Here is a 19,878-nt window from a genome sequence, read left to right on the forward strand (position 1 = left end):
TTCTGCCTTTGTGACCAGTTTACCTGCATAATTTTAACTATGTAAAGGCTGTTTACAAGCAAAAAAAAAAAAGCAGGAATCAATTCAATTGCAGTCAATGAGGTCTGTGATGTTTAAAACCCATGAAGACTAGATGACTGAAAACATTGTATTTTTAAAACAAATGAAAGAAATTAAATTATGCAGAAAAAAAAAAATCAGCTAAAAGCCTGGCTGGGAACTAATTTAGTATAAATAAGTCATTAAGAAGGGAAAAAGTAGACAGGGGAGATTTGCTAAGTTTCCAGGCAGCTTGTTAGCATTCATGAGAGTGGATCTTTAGGAATTACCATGTCACACGGCTAGTTCATGGTCTAGATGAAGGATTTTGTATGTCAATCAGTGGAAATGCAATCACCCAGAAAAAGATATGTCTGTGGTTGGTTTCTGAGATTAACCAACTGTGAAGGAATTTAGAACTTTAAAGGCAAAGCACAGGAGCTTAATGTATTATTTCCTCATTCTGCTGAAAAGGAGAACTTTTTAAGAAGGTACGCAGGCTTGCCATTGTAAAGATAGATTGCTATTAGTAAGGGTGAGATTCCCAGCATGGAGAAGAACTGCTGATCACAGTAAAAAATTTATTTGGTTCTGTGCTCCTTACCCATTCTGTATTCCACAAAATACCATTGCATACAGCACAGGTTGCCAGACTAAGCTGCTAATGCTGACTTTCCAAGATGTGTTTGATATTCACAAAGACATCATCTTAATTAAAAAAAAAAAAAGAGAGAGAGAATAAAATCTGTCAATATGAGAAGAAATACAGCTTCATAAAAGGATGAATAACTAGGTCACAGGCTAGCAAAGAAAGATCTGCAATTATTATGTTGAGTGCATTTAGGAAAGAGGGATTTTGACAGTCAAAGCAGAGCTTCCAGACATAACAGGGTTTGATTGAGGAACAAAAATCATTGCAAAATGACAGTGAAAACTTAAAAATAGCTATACGTTCAAGAGTTTTAAAGCATCTAAAGTTACAAACAGAAACTTAGAGATCAAAAATAACCTAATTTTAACTAAAGAAATGTTAATGCCTCTGGTTAAAAAAAAAAAAACAAACCAGAAAAAAGGAAAAGAAAAAGAAAGAGTCTGTAGCTATTAAACTTTGATTACATTTTCTATGTTTTTCTGCATTTTTTTCTTCAGTCATTGCTGGGGTATTGTCACATTGGAAACATGTTCTGTACTTCTGCTGCTCTAGCTGATCATAAGCCATCTAAAGGTGCAGGTTTAGACTCCACAGTCACCTTAAGCCCATAAATGAACAGGACTGCATAAAAGGACATAGGGCTTCCTTGCTTCCTTTTTCCTCATTTCCAATTAGTCTTTTCTCCCACACTTGCAATTCACAGAGCTCAATCACAGATCTGATTCAGCTAAAAATTGTCAAGATCTGATATGGTGTGACATATGGCTACTCTAATATTATTGCCAGTGTAAGAGTGGTAGTAGGAATGTGAATCTAGTATAAAGATGTGAGGAAGTTCAGCTATTTTAACAACAGCCTTTACTTACATTGACTTGCAGTCGTCACAGAAACAACAAGCAATTAGAGAACCTAGGTCTAAACTACAGACTTGCATCATAAAAAAAACTAATCTGTTTTCATTTGTAATCTGTCCATCAGGATTTTTCTTCCGAATGTCCTGGGTTCAGCAGTAGCAGTCATTTTTTCTCCTTGGTAGCTGGTGCAGTGCTGTGTTTTGACTTTCAGCTCAGGAACAGAGCTGATAACAAGGATGTTTCGGTTTGGCCAAGGACTTTGTGAGCCTCATGCTTTGCCAGGGAGGAGGGGAAGCCGGGAGGAAGCAGAGACAGGACACCTGACCCAAACTGACCAAAGAGGTATTCCATACCACAGCACGTCATGCCCAGGAGGTAACGGAGAGTTACCTGGAAGGGCTGGGACTGCGGGGTTGAACGAGGTATGGGTTGGTGCTTGGTCGGGCTGGGGGGTGTGAGTTATTGGTCTGTTGGTGTTGAGGTGTTGTATTCTCTTCCCTTGTTATTTCCTTTATCATTGTTATTATTGGCGGTAGCAGTAGTGATTTGTGTTATACCTTAGTTACTAAACTGTTCTTATCTCAACCCGTGGGAATTGCATTCTTTTTGGTTCTCCTCTCCAACCCTCCAGGAGTAGGGGGAAGGAAAGAAGAAGGAGGAAAGGGGGGAGTGAGTGAACAAGCTGTCTGTCGGGGTTTAAACCACGACAACTAAACATTTAAATTCTCCTCTCAGTATATTGAAAACATATCTTTTTACCATTTATCATTTTATTAAATAATGTGTGCAAATTGTACCATACATTTCCCTTGACTGTAGGGTTTTCATTGGCTTCGGAGACAAATATGAGTGTCCAGTGCTTAGTCAATAAGGATTAGAAGCTCATGAAGCCTTCTGAACCTGTCATGTGCTTTGGGCACATATCAATGAAATAGGCACATGATTTATTTACTGTTGTCAGTCACCAAAATTAGGAGTAATTCCCTAGGAAACAACTGTCCACAGGACAACTGCCACTTGCAGGACTTTATGAATGTCATCCCATCCACAATCTTGTTCCCACAGTAGTCAGCAATAGACCTTCCATAGGAAGAAGACAGAAATTTCAGAATAAACAACGATACAGATACTCCCTAATCATTCAGTCTTAACATCGGAGATTTTTGTTATGGACTTTTTTTTTATATTTATACCAGTACTCTTTCTGCTAGCATTATAAACATTATAATATATTATGATATGATATGATATATAATATGTAATCTATATAAAATATATAATAAATAATTATAAAATTTTTATAATTATAAGCTAGCATTATATAGTTATTATTTAAGTATCTAGTGCAGTAGCTCTCCTAGAGTAAGTATGAATGCCTTTTTAAATGCAAAAGTGAGAAACGCATACAAGTTCTTCAAACAGAGAGACACATGCAAAGCATCTAAGGTGGGCACCCTTAAGGTCTTAAAAAATCATTTTTCCGCTATTAACTATACAAAGGAACATATGCCTTACGTTAGAAAGATCATTTTCTGAATCTTAGTTTCTTGTTCTCAAGAAAATAGTATTGTATGTCTGCCAAGTGTATGCCACTATATGGAAAAATATATCCCTTAATTATTCCAAGAGTGAGATTATAGTTTTATTACTTCTTTGCCCCCTGGTTCTGGGGCATAAACCAAGGAGATCAGAAAATTGTACCTCTTCTTTACAACACTCATAATTCTATAGATTTTTTCCCTGCCACCATCTCCTTTCTGAAGTTTCATAACTCATCTTTCAGTGTTTCTTCAGAGGTCCCAGTGACGGAAATACTGACCGCTTTTCTTTAATTTTTGTGCCTTCCTTTCAAGGTGGAATTATCTGGTTTTGTGTACAATATTCCAGAGAAGTGTGTGGTATTGGCTGTTCAGGTTATTGTTTCTGTCTCATTTCCCAGCATTTGTACAGCCAATAGTTTTTTTTATCTGGCTGTAACTGCATAGGTTCACTGAAGAGCAAGACCCAGATTATTTCCGTGGATTTACATGCTAAACATATAATCCCTTATGGTATATACATAGTTGAAATTCTCTTCACAAAGTTTAATTTCTTTCAATTCTTCAGCACTGAACTTCATTCTTTATTCAGAATGTTTTCAGTCCAGCTGAACTTTGATTTTTTTTTGGACTTCAACTTCTTTCTGTACATTTTACTGCCTTGTTATTTAGCCCACTTTCTAATGCATTAATACATTACTAAGTGAAACATAGCATATGTGAAACCCTGAGACACCCTGCTTTTAACCTTTTGTACTGATGAAAACTGATTGGGTTTTTTCCTTTCGTTTCCCCTTACCCAGTTCATATATGTGACTGTATAATATTCTCAAGCAATAATAATCGAATTTGTTGCTACCTATTTTAGACACCTTGTTAATGGATTTTTGAAGGGCTAAATAAATTGTCACCAGGATAACATCTTTGTTTTTATGCTTTGGAAGAATTCACTAGAGAGAGAATATACCTTTGCAGAAATCAAGCTGATTAGCCATTCTCATATCACAGTTTACACTTTGTTTTATTATTCCCCTTTGAAATATTGTTTTAACCAACTTATTAGCTTCCAAATACATCTGTAGCTTATTTGTCAGAGAGTCTTTGGATGACTCAGGGAATCATTCAGGAGTATAAAGTAAAATATTTTCTCCTCTCAACACATCTATTAACTTTTTTAATGACAGAATGTACAATTTTTGGTAGCAGGTCTAGTGTTTAATTCACAAGCTCCTTGGTAGCATTCCAATGTTGTCTCCTATTTGCTGAACAAGCTGTAGCAACAACAAATGAAAGTAAATTTGAAGGGCAAAACTGCATCTCAGTATTTTCCCTGATGTACCTGACCCATGCAAATTGTTAGATGTGTCAGCAGATAGTTGCATTCCAACTTGACCTCTTGGAGCGCATGAAATCATCTAAGAAAAACTGCAGTGAAGTAAATATTTGAAAATCAAAATATAATCAAAATAAAATAGAATGACTTAGTAGGAAAAAGAGAGAGAGGAATAAAAATCGAAAATCACAAGCGATGCACAATACACCTATGCACATTGGATTCTCTCCAAAGTAAACCCAGCAGTGGGAGGGTTAATATATAAAAAGAAAAGTTCAAAGACAGCCAAAGAACTATGAGCCTGCTAATGAAGTATAAACCTCAGAGGCATTATGGGTTTTGTATGCTGGTAAAGAACATGTACACTAGATTTCAAGGGATTTCTCAAACTATATTATGGTGAGATTATACATAGAAAACTGCAAACAAACAAACAAACAAAAGTAACACAGCCTTCCAAAGGTGGATAAAAGCTTGGAGTCTCAGGAATACTTCATTTATATGGTATAAGAAGAGCTCAGAATGCTGAACTCAGAATTGTGAGCTGTCACTGTGGGTCAAACCACAGCTTGCACAGATCCATAGCTAGACACTTGATGCTTCCAGCTCTTCTGGGAAATCATAGAATGGTTAAGGTTGGAAAGGACCTTAAGATCATCAAGTTCCAACCCCCTGCTGTGGGCAGGAATGCCTTTGCCTAGACTATGTCACCCACGGCTCTGTTCCAACCTGGCCTTGAACACTGCCAGGGATGGAGCATTTACCACTTCTTTGGGCAACCCATTCCAGTGCCTCACCACCCTCACAGTAAACAACTTCTTCCTTATATCTAACCTAAAATTCCACTGTTTAAGTTTGAACCCATTACCCCTTGTCCTATCACTACAGTCCTTAATGAATTGAGGCCCTCCTCTGCACTTGTTCCAACAGTTCCATGTCCTTTTTATGTTGAGGACACCAGAACTGTACACAATACTCCAAGTGAGGTCTCATGAGAGCAGGAGGGGCAGGATCACCTCCTTCGACCTGCTGGTCGCTCTCTTTTTGATGCAGCCCAGGATACAGTTGGCTTTCTGGGCTGCAAGCACACACTGAAGATGGCTCATGTTCGGTTTCTCATCAATCAACACTCCCAAGTCCTTCTCTGCAGGGCTGCTCTGGAATTCTTCTCTGCCCAACCTGTAGGTGTGCCTGGGATTGCCCCAACCCAGGTGTAGGACCTTGCACTTAACTTGGTTGAACTTCATGAGGTTTGCATTAGCCTACTTCTCAAGCATCTCAAGGTCCCTCTGGAAACCAGAGGTGAGAAGATTGTGTTACAATCCCTATGCTGGTGATCACCGGTTCAGCCTGTGAAATGGCAAAATATATGTGCAGGTTGTTCCGTTGCTATGTAATCTCTTGTAATAACAAGCTTAATTCTGTTGTGGAAATTGTCTAGTTCCTTGTCAGACTGGGGAAATTCATCACTCGGGATACCTGCTCTTGGGTGAGCTTATTGTTGATCTTATTGTTGAACAATTCAGAAAGCTTATTTTGCTTTCCCAGAAAACAGGATTTATCAAATGGATGATTACAAGCTGTCATGGCTTTGACTGCAATGTCAGATATGTCCCCCATTATATTCCCATTCAGGCCAGGTTTGGCTACCTGGACTCAAGCCACCTTTTGGTGCAGGTGTGTTTCCTCAAACCAGAGTTGTGTGCGACGGTAACTTTGAGAAAGGGGGACTTGTCTCTTCCTTGCAAGTTGCTTTTAAGCTCAGACACTTACCCTCTTTGGATGTCTGGATGTCTTACTTCAATGTCATAACAACAGCGCAGAACTCTAAGGTCTGTAAGTCAGCCTATATATTAAATATAAGGGCAAGAAGTAGAACAACTTGAGGGCATTGAGTATAGCAATGTAGAATAGTGCAGTGGTATTTCTAGCCCCTTTTGTGCATTTAAAAATGTCTAGAGAAAAAAGAAAGGCCAATCTGCTTTGTCTTTAGATTGTTTTCAACACAATATAGTTCTTCTAATCAATTTCAAATGACCATGATCAAAATAAATTTGTGTCAGTGATACAGGTTATATCATTAATAGAGTCTACACTATCACAAGCTCTTTACATTATTTGAAGTTCTGGGGGGTTTTGCTTTTTGCATAGATTTCAGGTTCTAAAGCATTTATCTCTGATGCCTTGATTTTCTTATTTCTCATGGGTTCATTGGCTACTTGGTCATCTTATTCATAGAATTTTCAGATGCTTGTTTGGATTAAGACAGAGAACTTTTCAGCCTGTATGATCAAGATGAAAATTCAGCACTGAAGTGGAATAAATCTTAAGCTTAGAGAAGTTACAATTCCAAATGCAAAGAGAATTTCAAGGCACAGAAAACTATTTTTTTGTGTATGTTTATATCAGCTTGTGACAAGCCTCCTCATCTGCCAGGAATCTTCAGCAGCTGTTGCAAGTTGATTGAAGGCCCTCTGGGCCCATAAGGGATTGTCTCTTCTGAACAAGACTGGAGCTTTGTAAGCAAGAAAAATTCAGGTCCTTAATTTGAGGAAGCAGAGGATATAAAGAGAGTGCCCTGGTCTGCTGCATGCATTCATAGCCAGCAGTATCAATCCTCTGAATAACGTCATGTTGAGCTCATTTATATAGACTACCATGACTTTCAAATTGATTGAAAGCGCAGTTGGACACAAAGACTTTCCAGCCTTGACAGGTCGTTTGGTTCATGAATTCAGATGTATTTTAAGAACAGACAGTAAAAGTTTAAAACAGGCCCCTGCTCATTGCAAAATGACTTGAAGTCAGTTGTCCTAAGATCTTCCAGACATTTTAAAGATTATTAATTTGTCTTATTTTAATAATTTGAACATTTTTAATATGGTATCTGATTAGATGGAGTACTATTAAGCTCACAAAATCAAAGGCTAATTAATGCCTCCTTTTTACCAGACTACTTCTTTCTATAATGAGTTATTTAATCTTCAGTTTCCTTTAAGCTCACCCAAAGGGATGTTTATGTTCTGTAGAAGTTTCTTTGCGATATTAAGAGCTAAGACTGAATTCTGATACAGATGATGAGTTCAGGTTTTAGGGTATTATAAAACAACAGGGAAGTTAATCATTATGATGACCCCAGTTGATTGGATGGCTAATCACCAGAAAGATAAGACTGGTGGATCTGGGGTTTTTTTTTATATCTATTCTTGCAGAAGAGTAATTTATTTTGGCAGATAGGAATATTATAGATCTTTTCTATATCTGATCTCTGTGAGATTACCAAAGTGACAATGAGACATTGATGCAATCTCCTCTGCAGTAATTTCTTCATAATCAAAGACACATATTTGTATTAGGAGCTGGCTTATTTGCATCTTTCTAGTTGTCGTTTCCAATATAAACAAAGATGTGCAGAGCAGCTTGTCATTGCTCTCATTTGTATTTGGTTAAAAGAAATATTGTTATGTAGTATATTAACTGAAGCTAAAATCAACAGTGTTCTGGCAAATAAATGTCAACCTTGGTTTACCTTTTATACATCTACAAATGATATAGCATATGTGTCTTTCAAATAGAATTAGTTATTTAATGAGTAAAATCAGGAAAGAAACAGGTTTATCTATTTAATTTACCACCATTTAGGAAACACTAAAAGTCTTTGGGTCTTAATACAATATTTTGCATTCACTGGCATCCACATCTTCTGGATAAATATTGAAATATTTATCATATGATATTCCGTCCATGCAGATACATGCAATACAGAAAATATTAATTATAATAAAATATAAATAAAATCAAAGGTTGCAATAACCATCAGACAGATGTGCTTGTCCCAAATTACTGTAAATTTCAGGCATAAGTTTCCATAATGTGAAACAGACATTCTCATTTCCTAATGCAATCTTTTAACACAAAGAATTTAAAAATTGCACAGAGAATGGAACATATAATGTCTGTTCTACAGAAAGCTGAAATTGTTAATCTGTGTTCATTTGGGATCAAATTAAAAAAAATAACTCAAAACCAAAATTAGAATTCCCCAGACAAAAAACAAATGTCAGGGATGAGTGTGGGGGTCTGTGCATGTACAAAGCAATTTTTCTAAAAAGAGGAACAGCTTTGAGTCAATATTAATGTAACAAAATACAAAGGTGTGATGTGTATTTAAGTGAATAGTTTGAGCAGTGTTTGGCTGTATAAATAGAATGAAAGTACTTTATTTGGAAAGAAGTGTTTGAACCTTATTGAGAAATATTCCCTCAGTCAAAATTATTTTATTCTAATAGTGTCGAAATAAAATTAATAACTTTAAAAAAAAAAACAACATCTGTTTATTGAAAACCTGTTCCTGTGAAATACCTTATTTGCAGCAACCCAGATACTTCAAAGCCACTTATTACATGTTTTCTACTGCATGTAATGAAGAATTTTATCACCTGATTGTGCCACTGACTCTCATTGGTAAAGATACCTTATGGAGGATTGATCCTTCCTATCCAGTCACTATTTATATGCTTAGTCAGTCCTATCCTGAGGCTGTTCACAGTTTCCAAATGAGACTGGTAATGAAGGCCAGTAGAAGAGAAATGCCACCAGAAGTCCCACAGCTCTCATGGGCAGAAGGCTTCCTGTAAGAACTGACTTTTATTCTGTTAGTACACATGCAAAAGGCAGTTTTCCTCAAGTCAGACAGACTTTACTGCTCAAAACTGACAAAGTTCCTGGGGGAGTTCACATTTGTAACACTGCCCTTGTCAGACTTAATCAGGTCTTGTACCAGTTAGCCATCTATATTTCGGTTCTGTAGTTTATATAAAATACACTTGTAAGCTATCTAAAAGACATCTTTGCTTGTACAGCATGATACCGCAGGTCCTGATGCACACTGAGATTGACCCAAGTGTCTCCTAAAGACGCATTGTCACTCAAACCAACTCGTAATACCCTGGTGATCCAAATATAAAAAGCCTTTTAGAGGTTGCACTACAGAGAAAGTAGCTATTACTTCTCTGCTGTACAATATGAATAAGATTTAGGGTGAATTTTACAGCAAAAGCTTTATCATGGGAAGAAATAAGCATGCTCTTCTGAGGTCCCTCATTGCTGGCATGAAACTCATAATTGCAAGATCTTGTCCCCTTATTTCCTATCTATATTGTCTGATATATTCAGGCAATGTTCAAGCACAGTTTTGTATGAATGAGTGGATATCTTTATTTGGGTAAGTAAAGGCTGAGAAGGTTTTCCAGGCTTTGCCAGTAGCTTTTCTCCAACTATTATTGACAGCATCTCAGCTCATGAAAAGAACTAATACTATTTTAAACTCCCTTACTCCAGGTGACCCTGCCCTTTAAGATTATGGGACACTAAAACAGACTAAAATGAAGTAAAAGAAGTTTACTGAAGTAGATACTAAAAATGTAACCGAAACCTTAGAAGAGACAACATTATGATTGTGATAATGTCATAGAATACCAGAGACAAACTGGTACTCACCCAAACTCAAAAAAAAGTCAAACCATGGGATTTAAACATATGCTCTAATTTTAAGTGCACATGTAATGCCTTTAAATAGTTCATACATTCTAAATCTATGAATCAGGCCGAGATTAGACATCACCTGCTGCATATAGACAGTGTGCTGCAAACTAGAATCTTTAAGGTTACTTTTGCTTACAGAAAATTACATGCTAAAACAGGCTGACAGGAGATTTTGCTCTCCATGCGCAGCTTATTTACTGTTGTCAAAGAAATAGCATGGGCTGGGGACCACTAGTTTAAAACAGAGCAAAACTTGAAGGCCACAACGCTATTCTGCAACCCAGATGTTTGTGTTTTTTTTTTTTTAATGAAAGCTTTTTAATGAATATTTCTGTTTTCAGTTCTGCTGAAAAAGCTCAGCTTATGTGATAAGTTATTGTATTAATATTCTTGGAGAATTCAATTGATTAATCAGTCACAGCCTTAAGTATTCCTCAGTATATATAAAGACTGCAGAATTTAGCTCAAGATACTCACAAGCTTTAGGAGAACTTGAGTTGGAATCATACCAGACTGTCAAGGCAATATTGTTAATTCCTTTATCCCAATAAGGTACAATTTACTGGATGACTGAAAATGTCAATGAAAGAATGCCTCTGAAATTCATGAGGGGCCTCTGCTGTTTCAACTGGTAGGTTAAATTATTAAGTTGTTCTCCATTTGAAGACTTCCTTTTCATGCATATGGTTTTAAAGCATCTGTGCAAAGAGTTAAAATTTCTTTTGTTTCAGAAGGTTTACCATTTTGGAAGAGAGAGCTTCTGTTGTGACTTCTTTCTTCCTACTTTCTTTCCCTCCCACCATCCTCCACATCTACACAGTATTTGATGATTTCTAGGTTTCCTTTTGTGTTATTATTTTGACAATCCAGACAGTAACATCAATTTTTTGTTCAGTGAGGGGAGAAAAAAAGTCATTTTCAGGTAGAATAATTAAAGTAAGCAATTCCTGGAAATTTTACTGTTCATCAAAAATTGTGATGGCAAAGGCAGCCAGGAACAACAGGGAAAGAGGCAGAAGAGAGCTGAATTTATATCTTGAAAACTATGAAGAATTGACAGCTGTAGAGAATGAAACTGGTTGAGCTTTTCCATTCTGCTCTACTGATACATCTCATGCAGTCTGACTCATGTGATTCAGGCTACATATTCAATCTGTCTTGACAGAAATCAGATTATTTAGAATCATATATTGTGCATGTTATGAGTGAGTGAGAATAAGAGGGGGAGGGAAAAAGACTGTGGGTGTATATGCATAGTAAATACAACTTTATCTTCCCATCATTTTTGCAGCGTTAGTAAATTCTGGTCATACAATTCAAATTAGTTTTATGCACTCACACAGCCAGTTACGAGTCATCTATGGTAATGGCAAGGGCTGTGGTCGTGTACTATTCTACCTGGTGATACTGTACGCATTGCTGGCAGCAGCCACTGGCCCCTATCTAGGCAAATAATGTAACCATATTGCCTATACTTCTGTCTGATTGCCTTTCAACACCGGAAAGAATAACTCTGAAACACTGTCTAACCTCATGTGTGATATGAGACACAGAGTACCCTAAAAAGCAACAATAGCTGGACTGCTATTCCCCACAAAGAGACAAAAATAGGTGTTCTTCCTAATGTCCTGAGAGAAAAAGAGCACACTGTGCTCTTTTATTTTCTCAAAATTCTCCATACACAACCTTGCTTTCTTCCCTTTAATTCTGAATCCATTATTATCTGTAAGATTTGACAGGCAAATGCAATTTAGTGTCTGGTTTGTTTATGAAGCGTTAATCCAGAGTCCTTAAACTGCTGAAGCTGGTTATTTGTGTTGGGTGCTTAGCCACAGAAGTCATAAAATATTTTTTCTGCTTCCAGACATTGACTTGAAAGTTGTAGAAATAAAATGAATGCCAAATAATGAATTCATCTGCCAAATTAATAATATATTTTGTCATGACATTATTAATCATTTATAAATACCAAGAAGATTTTTAACGTGATCATTCTGGAAGGCACTCATGTATGTGAATACAGATATATGACACCAGCACTGGCTGGTGCACATTTTCAACAATGGTTTGTTTTAGGTTTTTTTTTGTTTCCCACAGGAACAAGGTAGTGTATTTTTAATTTATTTCGGTGAGCAAAATTGCCACTGAACCCTGCTGAGACTTTGTAGATATGCTTCTGTACACGAAAGATGTGCTTATTCTTATATAATCATATCTTTCCATCATAGTGTCTTATCTAATAGCCAGGACCATATCTCTTTCAAATATAAAATGCCCAAAGTTCTGTTGATGATAAAAAGATGAAATATTTAGATATATACAGTTATTTACTGTATGTGGTTACCATAATGCATCAATAATACAATTTATCTGGGTTTTTTCTTTTGCAAAAAAAGTGTAAAACCAAAACCAATGAAAAAACATGTGTTTTTACATTCTTTGAGATCAGTCTGTCAGAATTCTATTAGCAACTATAATTTTTCAAAGGTTTGTCATCTCCCGAACCAGCTGAAAACAGAAGACCATTTTAATTCTTTTCCTGCATTGTATGCATACTGTAGATAAGAGATACAAAGATGATCAGGGGGCTGGAGCACCTCTCCTATGATGACAGGCTGAGAGAGTTGGGTTGTTCAGCCCGGAGAAGAGAAGGCTCCAGGGAGACCTTAAAGCAGCCTTCCAGTATCTAAATGGGACCTACAAGAAGACTGGGAAGGGGCTTTTTATAAGAGCAAGTAGTAATGGGAGAAGGTAATGGCTTTAATCTAAAAAAGAGTAGGTTTAGATATAAGGAACAAATTCTTTACTGTGAAGGTGATGAGACACTGACACAGGGATGACCCACCCCTGGCAGTGTTCAAGAACAGGTTGGATGGGTTGGATGGGGCTTTAACCAGCCTGGAAGGTGTCCCTGCCCACAGCAGGCAATTGTAACTAGGTGATCTTTAAGGTCCCTTCCAACCCAAACCATTCTATGATTTTACGTGTCTATGAACACATACAAAAGACCATAATATGTAGCAGAAGTTGTACTGAAAATACAAGCCTATATATACTTTCATTTATAGTTTCAGTCTTTGTTGTACAGTGCATGTTTTAAGATTCTGGAAATCAGTATTTGGAATTTGCTAGGAGATATAGAATTCTGTGACAAACCTTCTATTTTCTGGGGTATTAGAAGGACATAATATCTACTTTTCTATTAAGAAATTTTCTTAGAAATTTCAATACATTTCATTTCCAAATCATGGACTTCTAATATTTAAGCTAAAGAAGTCACCTTTCACTATCTCTGAAATAAAATAAACCTGCTCTTAATCTACTTACTCAGTTTGGTCAGCTATGGGTCTCATGGAAAGGCTGCTGAGCAGTTAGTTAGTCGTATGCACAAATATGAGATCAGTTCTTAACGCTTCTGTACTCCCTCTTGGGTAGCACATCTACACATCTACAGAGTTGAAGACAGTAATGTGATAAACAGATTTCAGGAGCAGGTATACTCATGAGTTCAAACACAGTTTTGAGCCAAAGCTGAAAACTCGGGAAGATGATGTGTACGAAAATGTTCACAGAAGAAAACATACTGAAATTAAACCTATGATTGCATTATTTACTTCTGCTTTTCAATAAACATTTATTTTCTGTCTTGCTTAAGTAAATACATGAGTTTGCTCATTTCCTTATTACAGGCATGGTTGCTGTTCAATATGCTTCCTATAACTGATATATGTTTTCAAATATATTCATAAAAAACCTTACTACTCTTAGATCCAGTCTATGAAGAGAACGTATTCATACTAAGCAGGTGTGTTCATACTAAACAGGTGTACAGCACTAGTGATCAGGAAGGAACACCTATGAATATTTATCTGTTACTAGGCACAACATTTGTGTCAGACCAGTAGACGACGCTAACTAACTAAAAATAGAAAAACAATTACTTTATTTCTTTTATTGTTGCAATTGTCAATATAGGAGCTGAAGCATTAAAGGTGTAGTGGGAGATCTAGTCAACACTGGGAAAACCACTTGCTCTTTAGAAGTTTATTCAAAAGCAAAAAGTACACACATTGCCTAGTCTTCCTTCTCATTAATCATTTATTGTGGAAAGAAAGCTTTGTAAGCAACTAAAATTGAATCGGTAATAAAAAAAAAATCATGTTCTACAGAATGCACAAAAGCTATTATAAAGAGATACTCACAAAACATAGATTAGTGATAAAGGCTTCACTTCATCACCTGGCAACCTTAACCATAACTGTCACCATTGCAAGCAAGGGAAGATAAAAGTTTTGTGATTCTGGGACTAATACATTTAAATTAATTATACAATTTAAGCTGCTATTTACATGAATAAAATTATAACTGATGAGATGAAACCTGCTGAAATGAAACCAAACTCTCAGCTAGATTGCTCTTTTCAGGTGTCAGGTTTTGGAGTTTCAGTGCTTAAAAAAATGAAATCTCTTCCCTTTTTTATTGAAAACAGGTCTAGGAAGAAGGCAAATAATCAGTTGACTGTATTGTTTTTCAGCCTGGGATAAAGGAAAGGTAGATACTAAGATTTTCAGATATTCTGAACGAATACAAAAAGGAAATTTTTCTTGTATAGCAACCTAGATAGCAAGTATCTAGCTGGTAACTAATGTACTTCAAAACAGATAAGTGGAAAAAAAATGGGAAGCAAACAAAACTCTCTCTGTAGTCAGCCTCAAAGATTTTTCATCATCTTCATAGCCTAGTGTGAAATCTATTTTTGTGTGATCAGATGTGAAACTTTTCTGTGTCCGAAATACTAGTTTAATCCTTATGACAGAGACCACTGATCAGAAGAAAACTAAGCAAAAGAAACATAAATTTACGTGTTTATTTTGCTTTTCTGTTTAAATGATGGTAATCATTGTAATAATCATAGATCCTGCAGCCATGCCTACACGGGATCAGATGACAGCATCTTTAATGTGTACCTTTTGGTTTTCAAATGTAGAGAGCAGTCCTCACTGTTGCAGTTTTTTACCCTAGGCTGCAGCTGTCAGTGATCAGGAAACGTGTTTGTACTGAGGACTGATAAGGTTTTATTTGAAGGGAAGCAGCACCATCTATTGCAACCTGATAGCTTAGCTCTAGATGATATAAAGAGCAGAGCTGGCCTGAGCCCAGTTTTAAGCTCTTACTTGCACTTTCAGAATTTTTTCTCAGACCTGCTTCAAATGAGGTTAGGATCTCAGTTTTTATATGATACAGGAAGAGGGGGTTGTGGCATGTGTGCAGGTGTCTAGTAAAAAAGTGCATCTAAGAGACATACTTGTTTACAAACAAAGATAAAATAACAGCATAAACTTAGTCTTGACTACTACTTTTGAATGACTTGGATGAAATTTTAATTTTTGAAGTGGGAAGATAGTCAAAAGTTTAGAGTATGTTTTACTCAGGTGATATTCTCTCAAAATTTACTTAGAAGCAGCATTAATGTAGGTGTACAGTACCATATGTTCTAATAATGGCAGTGCTATTGTCATCCATCTATACCTCTGGTTCTTCTCTTTTTCCAGACTGTCTACAAAGCCTGGCTCTGTTCCCAGTATTTTGAAGTCACACAGTTTCACTGCAGCAACAGAATTCCTTGCAAGCAATACTGTTTGGAGGTTCAGACAAGGTGTCCCTTTATATTACCAGACAATGATGATGTCATCTATGGAGGACTATCAAGTTTCATCTGTACAGGTATAGTATAGAAAGCTAATTTCACTTGTTTTCATAAGTCTATATGTATAGGAGAGTGTGGATAATGTTTCTTCCATTAGAACTATGAGAACCTGAAGGTATTCCCTGTCACAAATACAGGTGATCACACCTCACCTATCAGAGGTGGTAGGATTTGAGCCCAGATTTAGTAATGCACATTTATGCTACAGCTTGCCATAGTCATTAACTTTACAAAACAAACTTACTAGAATAAATTGGTTCTGGTGTGGGGTTTTTTATGCTTAATAATTTAGTGGAAGAGTTTTATTGCTCCGTATCATGCAGTGCTCGGAGAAGAGTAGCTCTGTGTCATGCAATATTCAGAAAAAAGGAAAAAGGCAAGTCCAGTTTTTAGTATATTCATCTTTGTTCCCCTGCCTTCTTAAGTTAAATAAACAAAGATTCTGAGGTGTAGCAATCAAAACTATGCAGCACTTTGAAAGTAAATGTCTAAAGAAAAGGGCTGTCACTAGCAAAGAATTTTAAGAATTAGTTCTTCACCTGTAAAAAGCTGATCTTTTGGTCTCTTCTTGAGTCTTTTTATATTCTGTGAGTAATTTTTAAAGGTATTGCTAATATAGGTCTACGCGTTTATAAAATGGTTTGGTTCATTTAACATTCCATTCTGCTCAAACACTATCTCAGAATGATCCAACCAGGGAGGACATAGTAGGCAAGAAGTAGCTTTAGTACATCTCAGGTGCCTCACACACTTTTTTCAGGACTGGCTGAGAGACATCCTCACAAAACTTCAGCTTATATCCATGCTATCTGCAGCTTTCCAGTGTCTAGAGTATCGCCTGAGAATCTTGATGATATTCAGGCAACTTATTCCCACTGAATCAGTAAAAAGGCACTTCAACACTTAGATCTTTTGACATCCTGATCCAAATATCTGAAATTAGACATCTTCAACATTAAATTAGGGCTGCACTGTAAACCTTGATACAAAATCAGTTGCCCATGGTAAGCTACTTAAAAGCAGAGTAAAATATATAACCCCATAAATGTTTGTGGTAACTCACTTCACCTTATAACTGTGTTTGGATTTACGGAGGTTCTGGTAGTCTATTGCACACAACTGAGCAATATTCATCCATGTGCAAAAGACAGTATAATGAATTGTATCCTGAGTTACAATTTGGTAGTCATCCATAACGTAATGTACTTAACACTTCAGTGCATTTCATAAATATGCCTTCCAATGTGCCTACATCATAAGCAAATGAGTGATATTTTCCAGTTTAAAATAGGACAGTAAAAGCTGAAGTGAGAAGATTAGGACATTTTTATTTACAACATGTATACAATATATATGCGTATACATGCATGTATGTACATGTGTGTATACATATACATACATAGTGGCGAAGAATAAACCAACAATAAACAAAATCATATTTGTAATTATTTCAGAAAATCTCTTAGGAAATACATATCCACATCTTCATTTTTTCTATTTTATCTCCAAGTCCAAATTCATTCCTAAGACACATAAAATAGATGACCTTGCAAGGATTACTTAGTTAATATCTCAGTTTGGGATGAAAAGCAGATTTTGCAAAGGATTAAACTCATTTTACTCCAGGTATTAGTAGCATAAACTGTGATTAAGTTCTCAGTAGGGTCACTGAAGATCTGGTGTAGTCGGTAGAGCTGTTTAATTCAGTCTAAGTAGGCATCTGCACCTGGCGAGCTGACTAGCTCTCTATGCTCTGCTAACAGTGCTGGCTGCTCTCTTGTTTGCTGTAGCTGCTATTAGTCACCAAAGTCTTATTGCAGACACTTAAAATCAGGGAAACCTCAATCTCATCTAAGCAGTCCACTAATATTTGATTGAACTTTTTGTTCTCTTAAGTCAAGACCCTCAGCATCAAGAGAGCAGAGCTTGTATTCATGGACCCATAGGAGTCAGCATTCTGACGCTAGGCAGTTGTGGGCAAGAGATGATGCTGAGAAGTACAGGGCTGCAATTCAAACTTTGTCCAGAATAAAGGCCCATGGTCAACCTCTGCAGCTCTGTATAAGGGGACTTCCTTCTGCTAAACAGGGTATTAGACTAATAGCTGCTGTGGGACTAAAGAATTAAATTTCTCTGCAGCTTAGTGAAAACAGTACAGTGAGTTCAACAGCAGAAAAAATACTCTACCTCAACATGGCTTGTGGCTTGACAGTTAACTTGAATTCCTTTTGCAGAAAAGCAACTGAAAGCAGGTCACCCTTGTCTTGAGGAACCTCTTCTGCTGCTCTCTCTGTGAGCTCGTGTTTGGCAGACATGTTCTAGGATTTCTGCTCTTCCTGTCATTTGTGAAATTCATTGGCAAAACCCAGAAGAGTCAGATCAAAGATATATCTATTTGGTATTTAAGTCTTATAGCTGGTTGTCTGCTGTCTCCAGTTGATCTAACTTCACTATGAAGCTGATCACCATTGAGCTCTGCTACAGGAAACAAAGCAGGAGCAAACTTTATGTTCAGGTATTCCTCATGAACAGCATTCTGTCACAGCCTGTCACTCATTGAAATTACTCTTGAATATCCCTGCTGCTCCTGACTCTGATGGTATCCCATGGAGAGAAAAGCTACCAGTCATTTTTTGAAATTTTCACTTACATTTTCAGAGAAGCCCAGCAGGAACTGAATGGGGTTATGTTGGTGCGATATTCTTTTCCTCAATGAAACTAACGAAAGACTATCTAGCTAGCTAAGAAAAACTATTAATTAGAAAATAGTTTCTGGAGAAAATAAAGGAGCCCCCCTAAACAGGATGACTTATCTGAGAAACATCAAGAATTTGTGGATTCTGATTTTCTTTAATAACGTTTCAGAAGCAACAATTTTATAATAAGGGCTTTCCTTCCTCTTCTCCATGGTAACAGACTATTTCCTCTAAGGTCCGGTAGAGACTGAGGCTAATGGAAAGACAGAAGATCGACTTCTATAAAACATTTCAATATACTGCGGAAGGCAAGTAATAGGAAAAAGGGTACTGGTGATAACCAGTTTTATTTGATGTTGACTACAGCACAGAGTGCAGGATGTGTGAACGTTACATGTCATTTTTCAGTTGCAGCTGAGTAAGAGACTGGTGTGGCTCCATGTCACTGGTGGCACTAGGAGCTGCTGCAGCAGTACCAAGCCACTGCCTCCCCTTGCTAGCCCTCTTCCACCACAGCAGTAGGCAGGCGCATGCTGGCATCAGTGGGCAGAGAACCCACAGACTTGGGTTTTTTGCTTTCAGAACAGAATTTTCTCAAGGTTGGATGCTGTAAAAACAAAGCAAAACAAAAAAGTACTGGAGGTTGTGAAAAGGAATAAGAACAAAAAGAAATAATAACAAGGACCATTCTAAGAAGGCTCACATGATGAAAACACAGCATGGGACTGTCTAATTTTAGCCAAGAAATTTTTCAGTTGTTTTCTTTGGCAACATTAAAAAAAGTAGTTTATACCATGGATTAATAAAGACTTCTTGGAAATTCTTGAGGACTGATATAAGAAGACATTCTAGCCTGAGAATATCTTACTTGATTACCTGCAACAAAAGTAGACAGTGGGAAAAGGAGAGGGAATGCAACACTAGTTGTGGATCACTGGAACTTATCTTGTGTAGAAATGCATGTAAGGATGTGGGTCAACTGCATCACAAAAGAAAGTACTTGGGAGATTAATCAAAACAATCAGAATCACAGTTTGGTTCTGATTACAGAAACATGCGGTTAGCTAGAAAGAATTTGTGTTCCACTCTCCCCACTTTCTTCTAGGAATAGAAGAAAAATGTTGGTCTTTCCATCAGACAGTGTTCTGGAACATACTGTTTTTCATACTCATTAAAATTGAATGGTTGCTTTCAGTTTAGACCTTTGGAGTTTATATCCATATGAGTTAAGTTTCATCTAATGTTTCTTTCTGCAGCTCAGATGTCTAGAATTGCCCATACAAAGCAGAATCTTATTTAAGAGAGATAATAATAGTGTTCAGACATACATACCCACATGTCAGATTGCAATGAATGAGTCCCACGCAAAGTTCTAGGTCAAAGGTTTTAATTGTGATTCCTATGAAAATAGCGTCATAGCAGATAGATTGTTTTCTTTCATAGATGTAGTCATCTTTTCCTCTTTTCTCCCAGTGTGAATAGAACAAGTGGAAGATTTTGTTCACATTGAGTGTG

General features: G+C 36.8%; 1 protein-coding gene across 1 annotated transcript in view; it reads left to right on the forward strand.

Moving 5' to 3' along the window:
* The window catches only part of NALF1 (NALCN channel auxiliary factor 1), a 479,162-nt gene that overhangs the window by 451,749 nt on the left and 7,535 nt on the right, over window positions 1-19,878 (forward strand). The window contains exon 2 of the mRNA XM_061472795.1: window positions 15,513-15,684. Coding sequence (XP_061328779.1) covers window positions 15,513-15,684 — 172 coding nt within the window. The remainder of the gene's footprint in view (window positions 1-15,512; window positions 15,685-19,878) is intronic.

Source organism: Pezoporus flaviventris, unplaced genomic scaffold (genome assembly GCF_033815535.1).
Source record: "Pezoporus flaviventris isolate CSIRO_AGI_PZ_B2104156 unplaced genomic scaffold, CSIRO_AGI_Pfla_v1 ptg000072l, whole genome shotgun sequence".
NCBI classification, from domain to species: domain Eukaryota; kingdom Metazoa; phylum Chordata; class Aves; order Psittaciformes; family Psittacidae; genus Pezoporus; species Pezoporus flaviventris.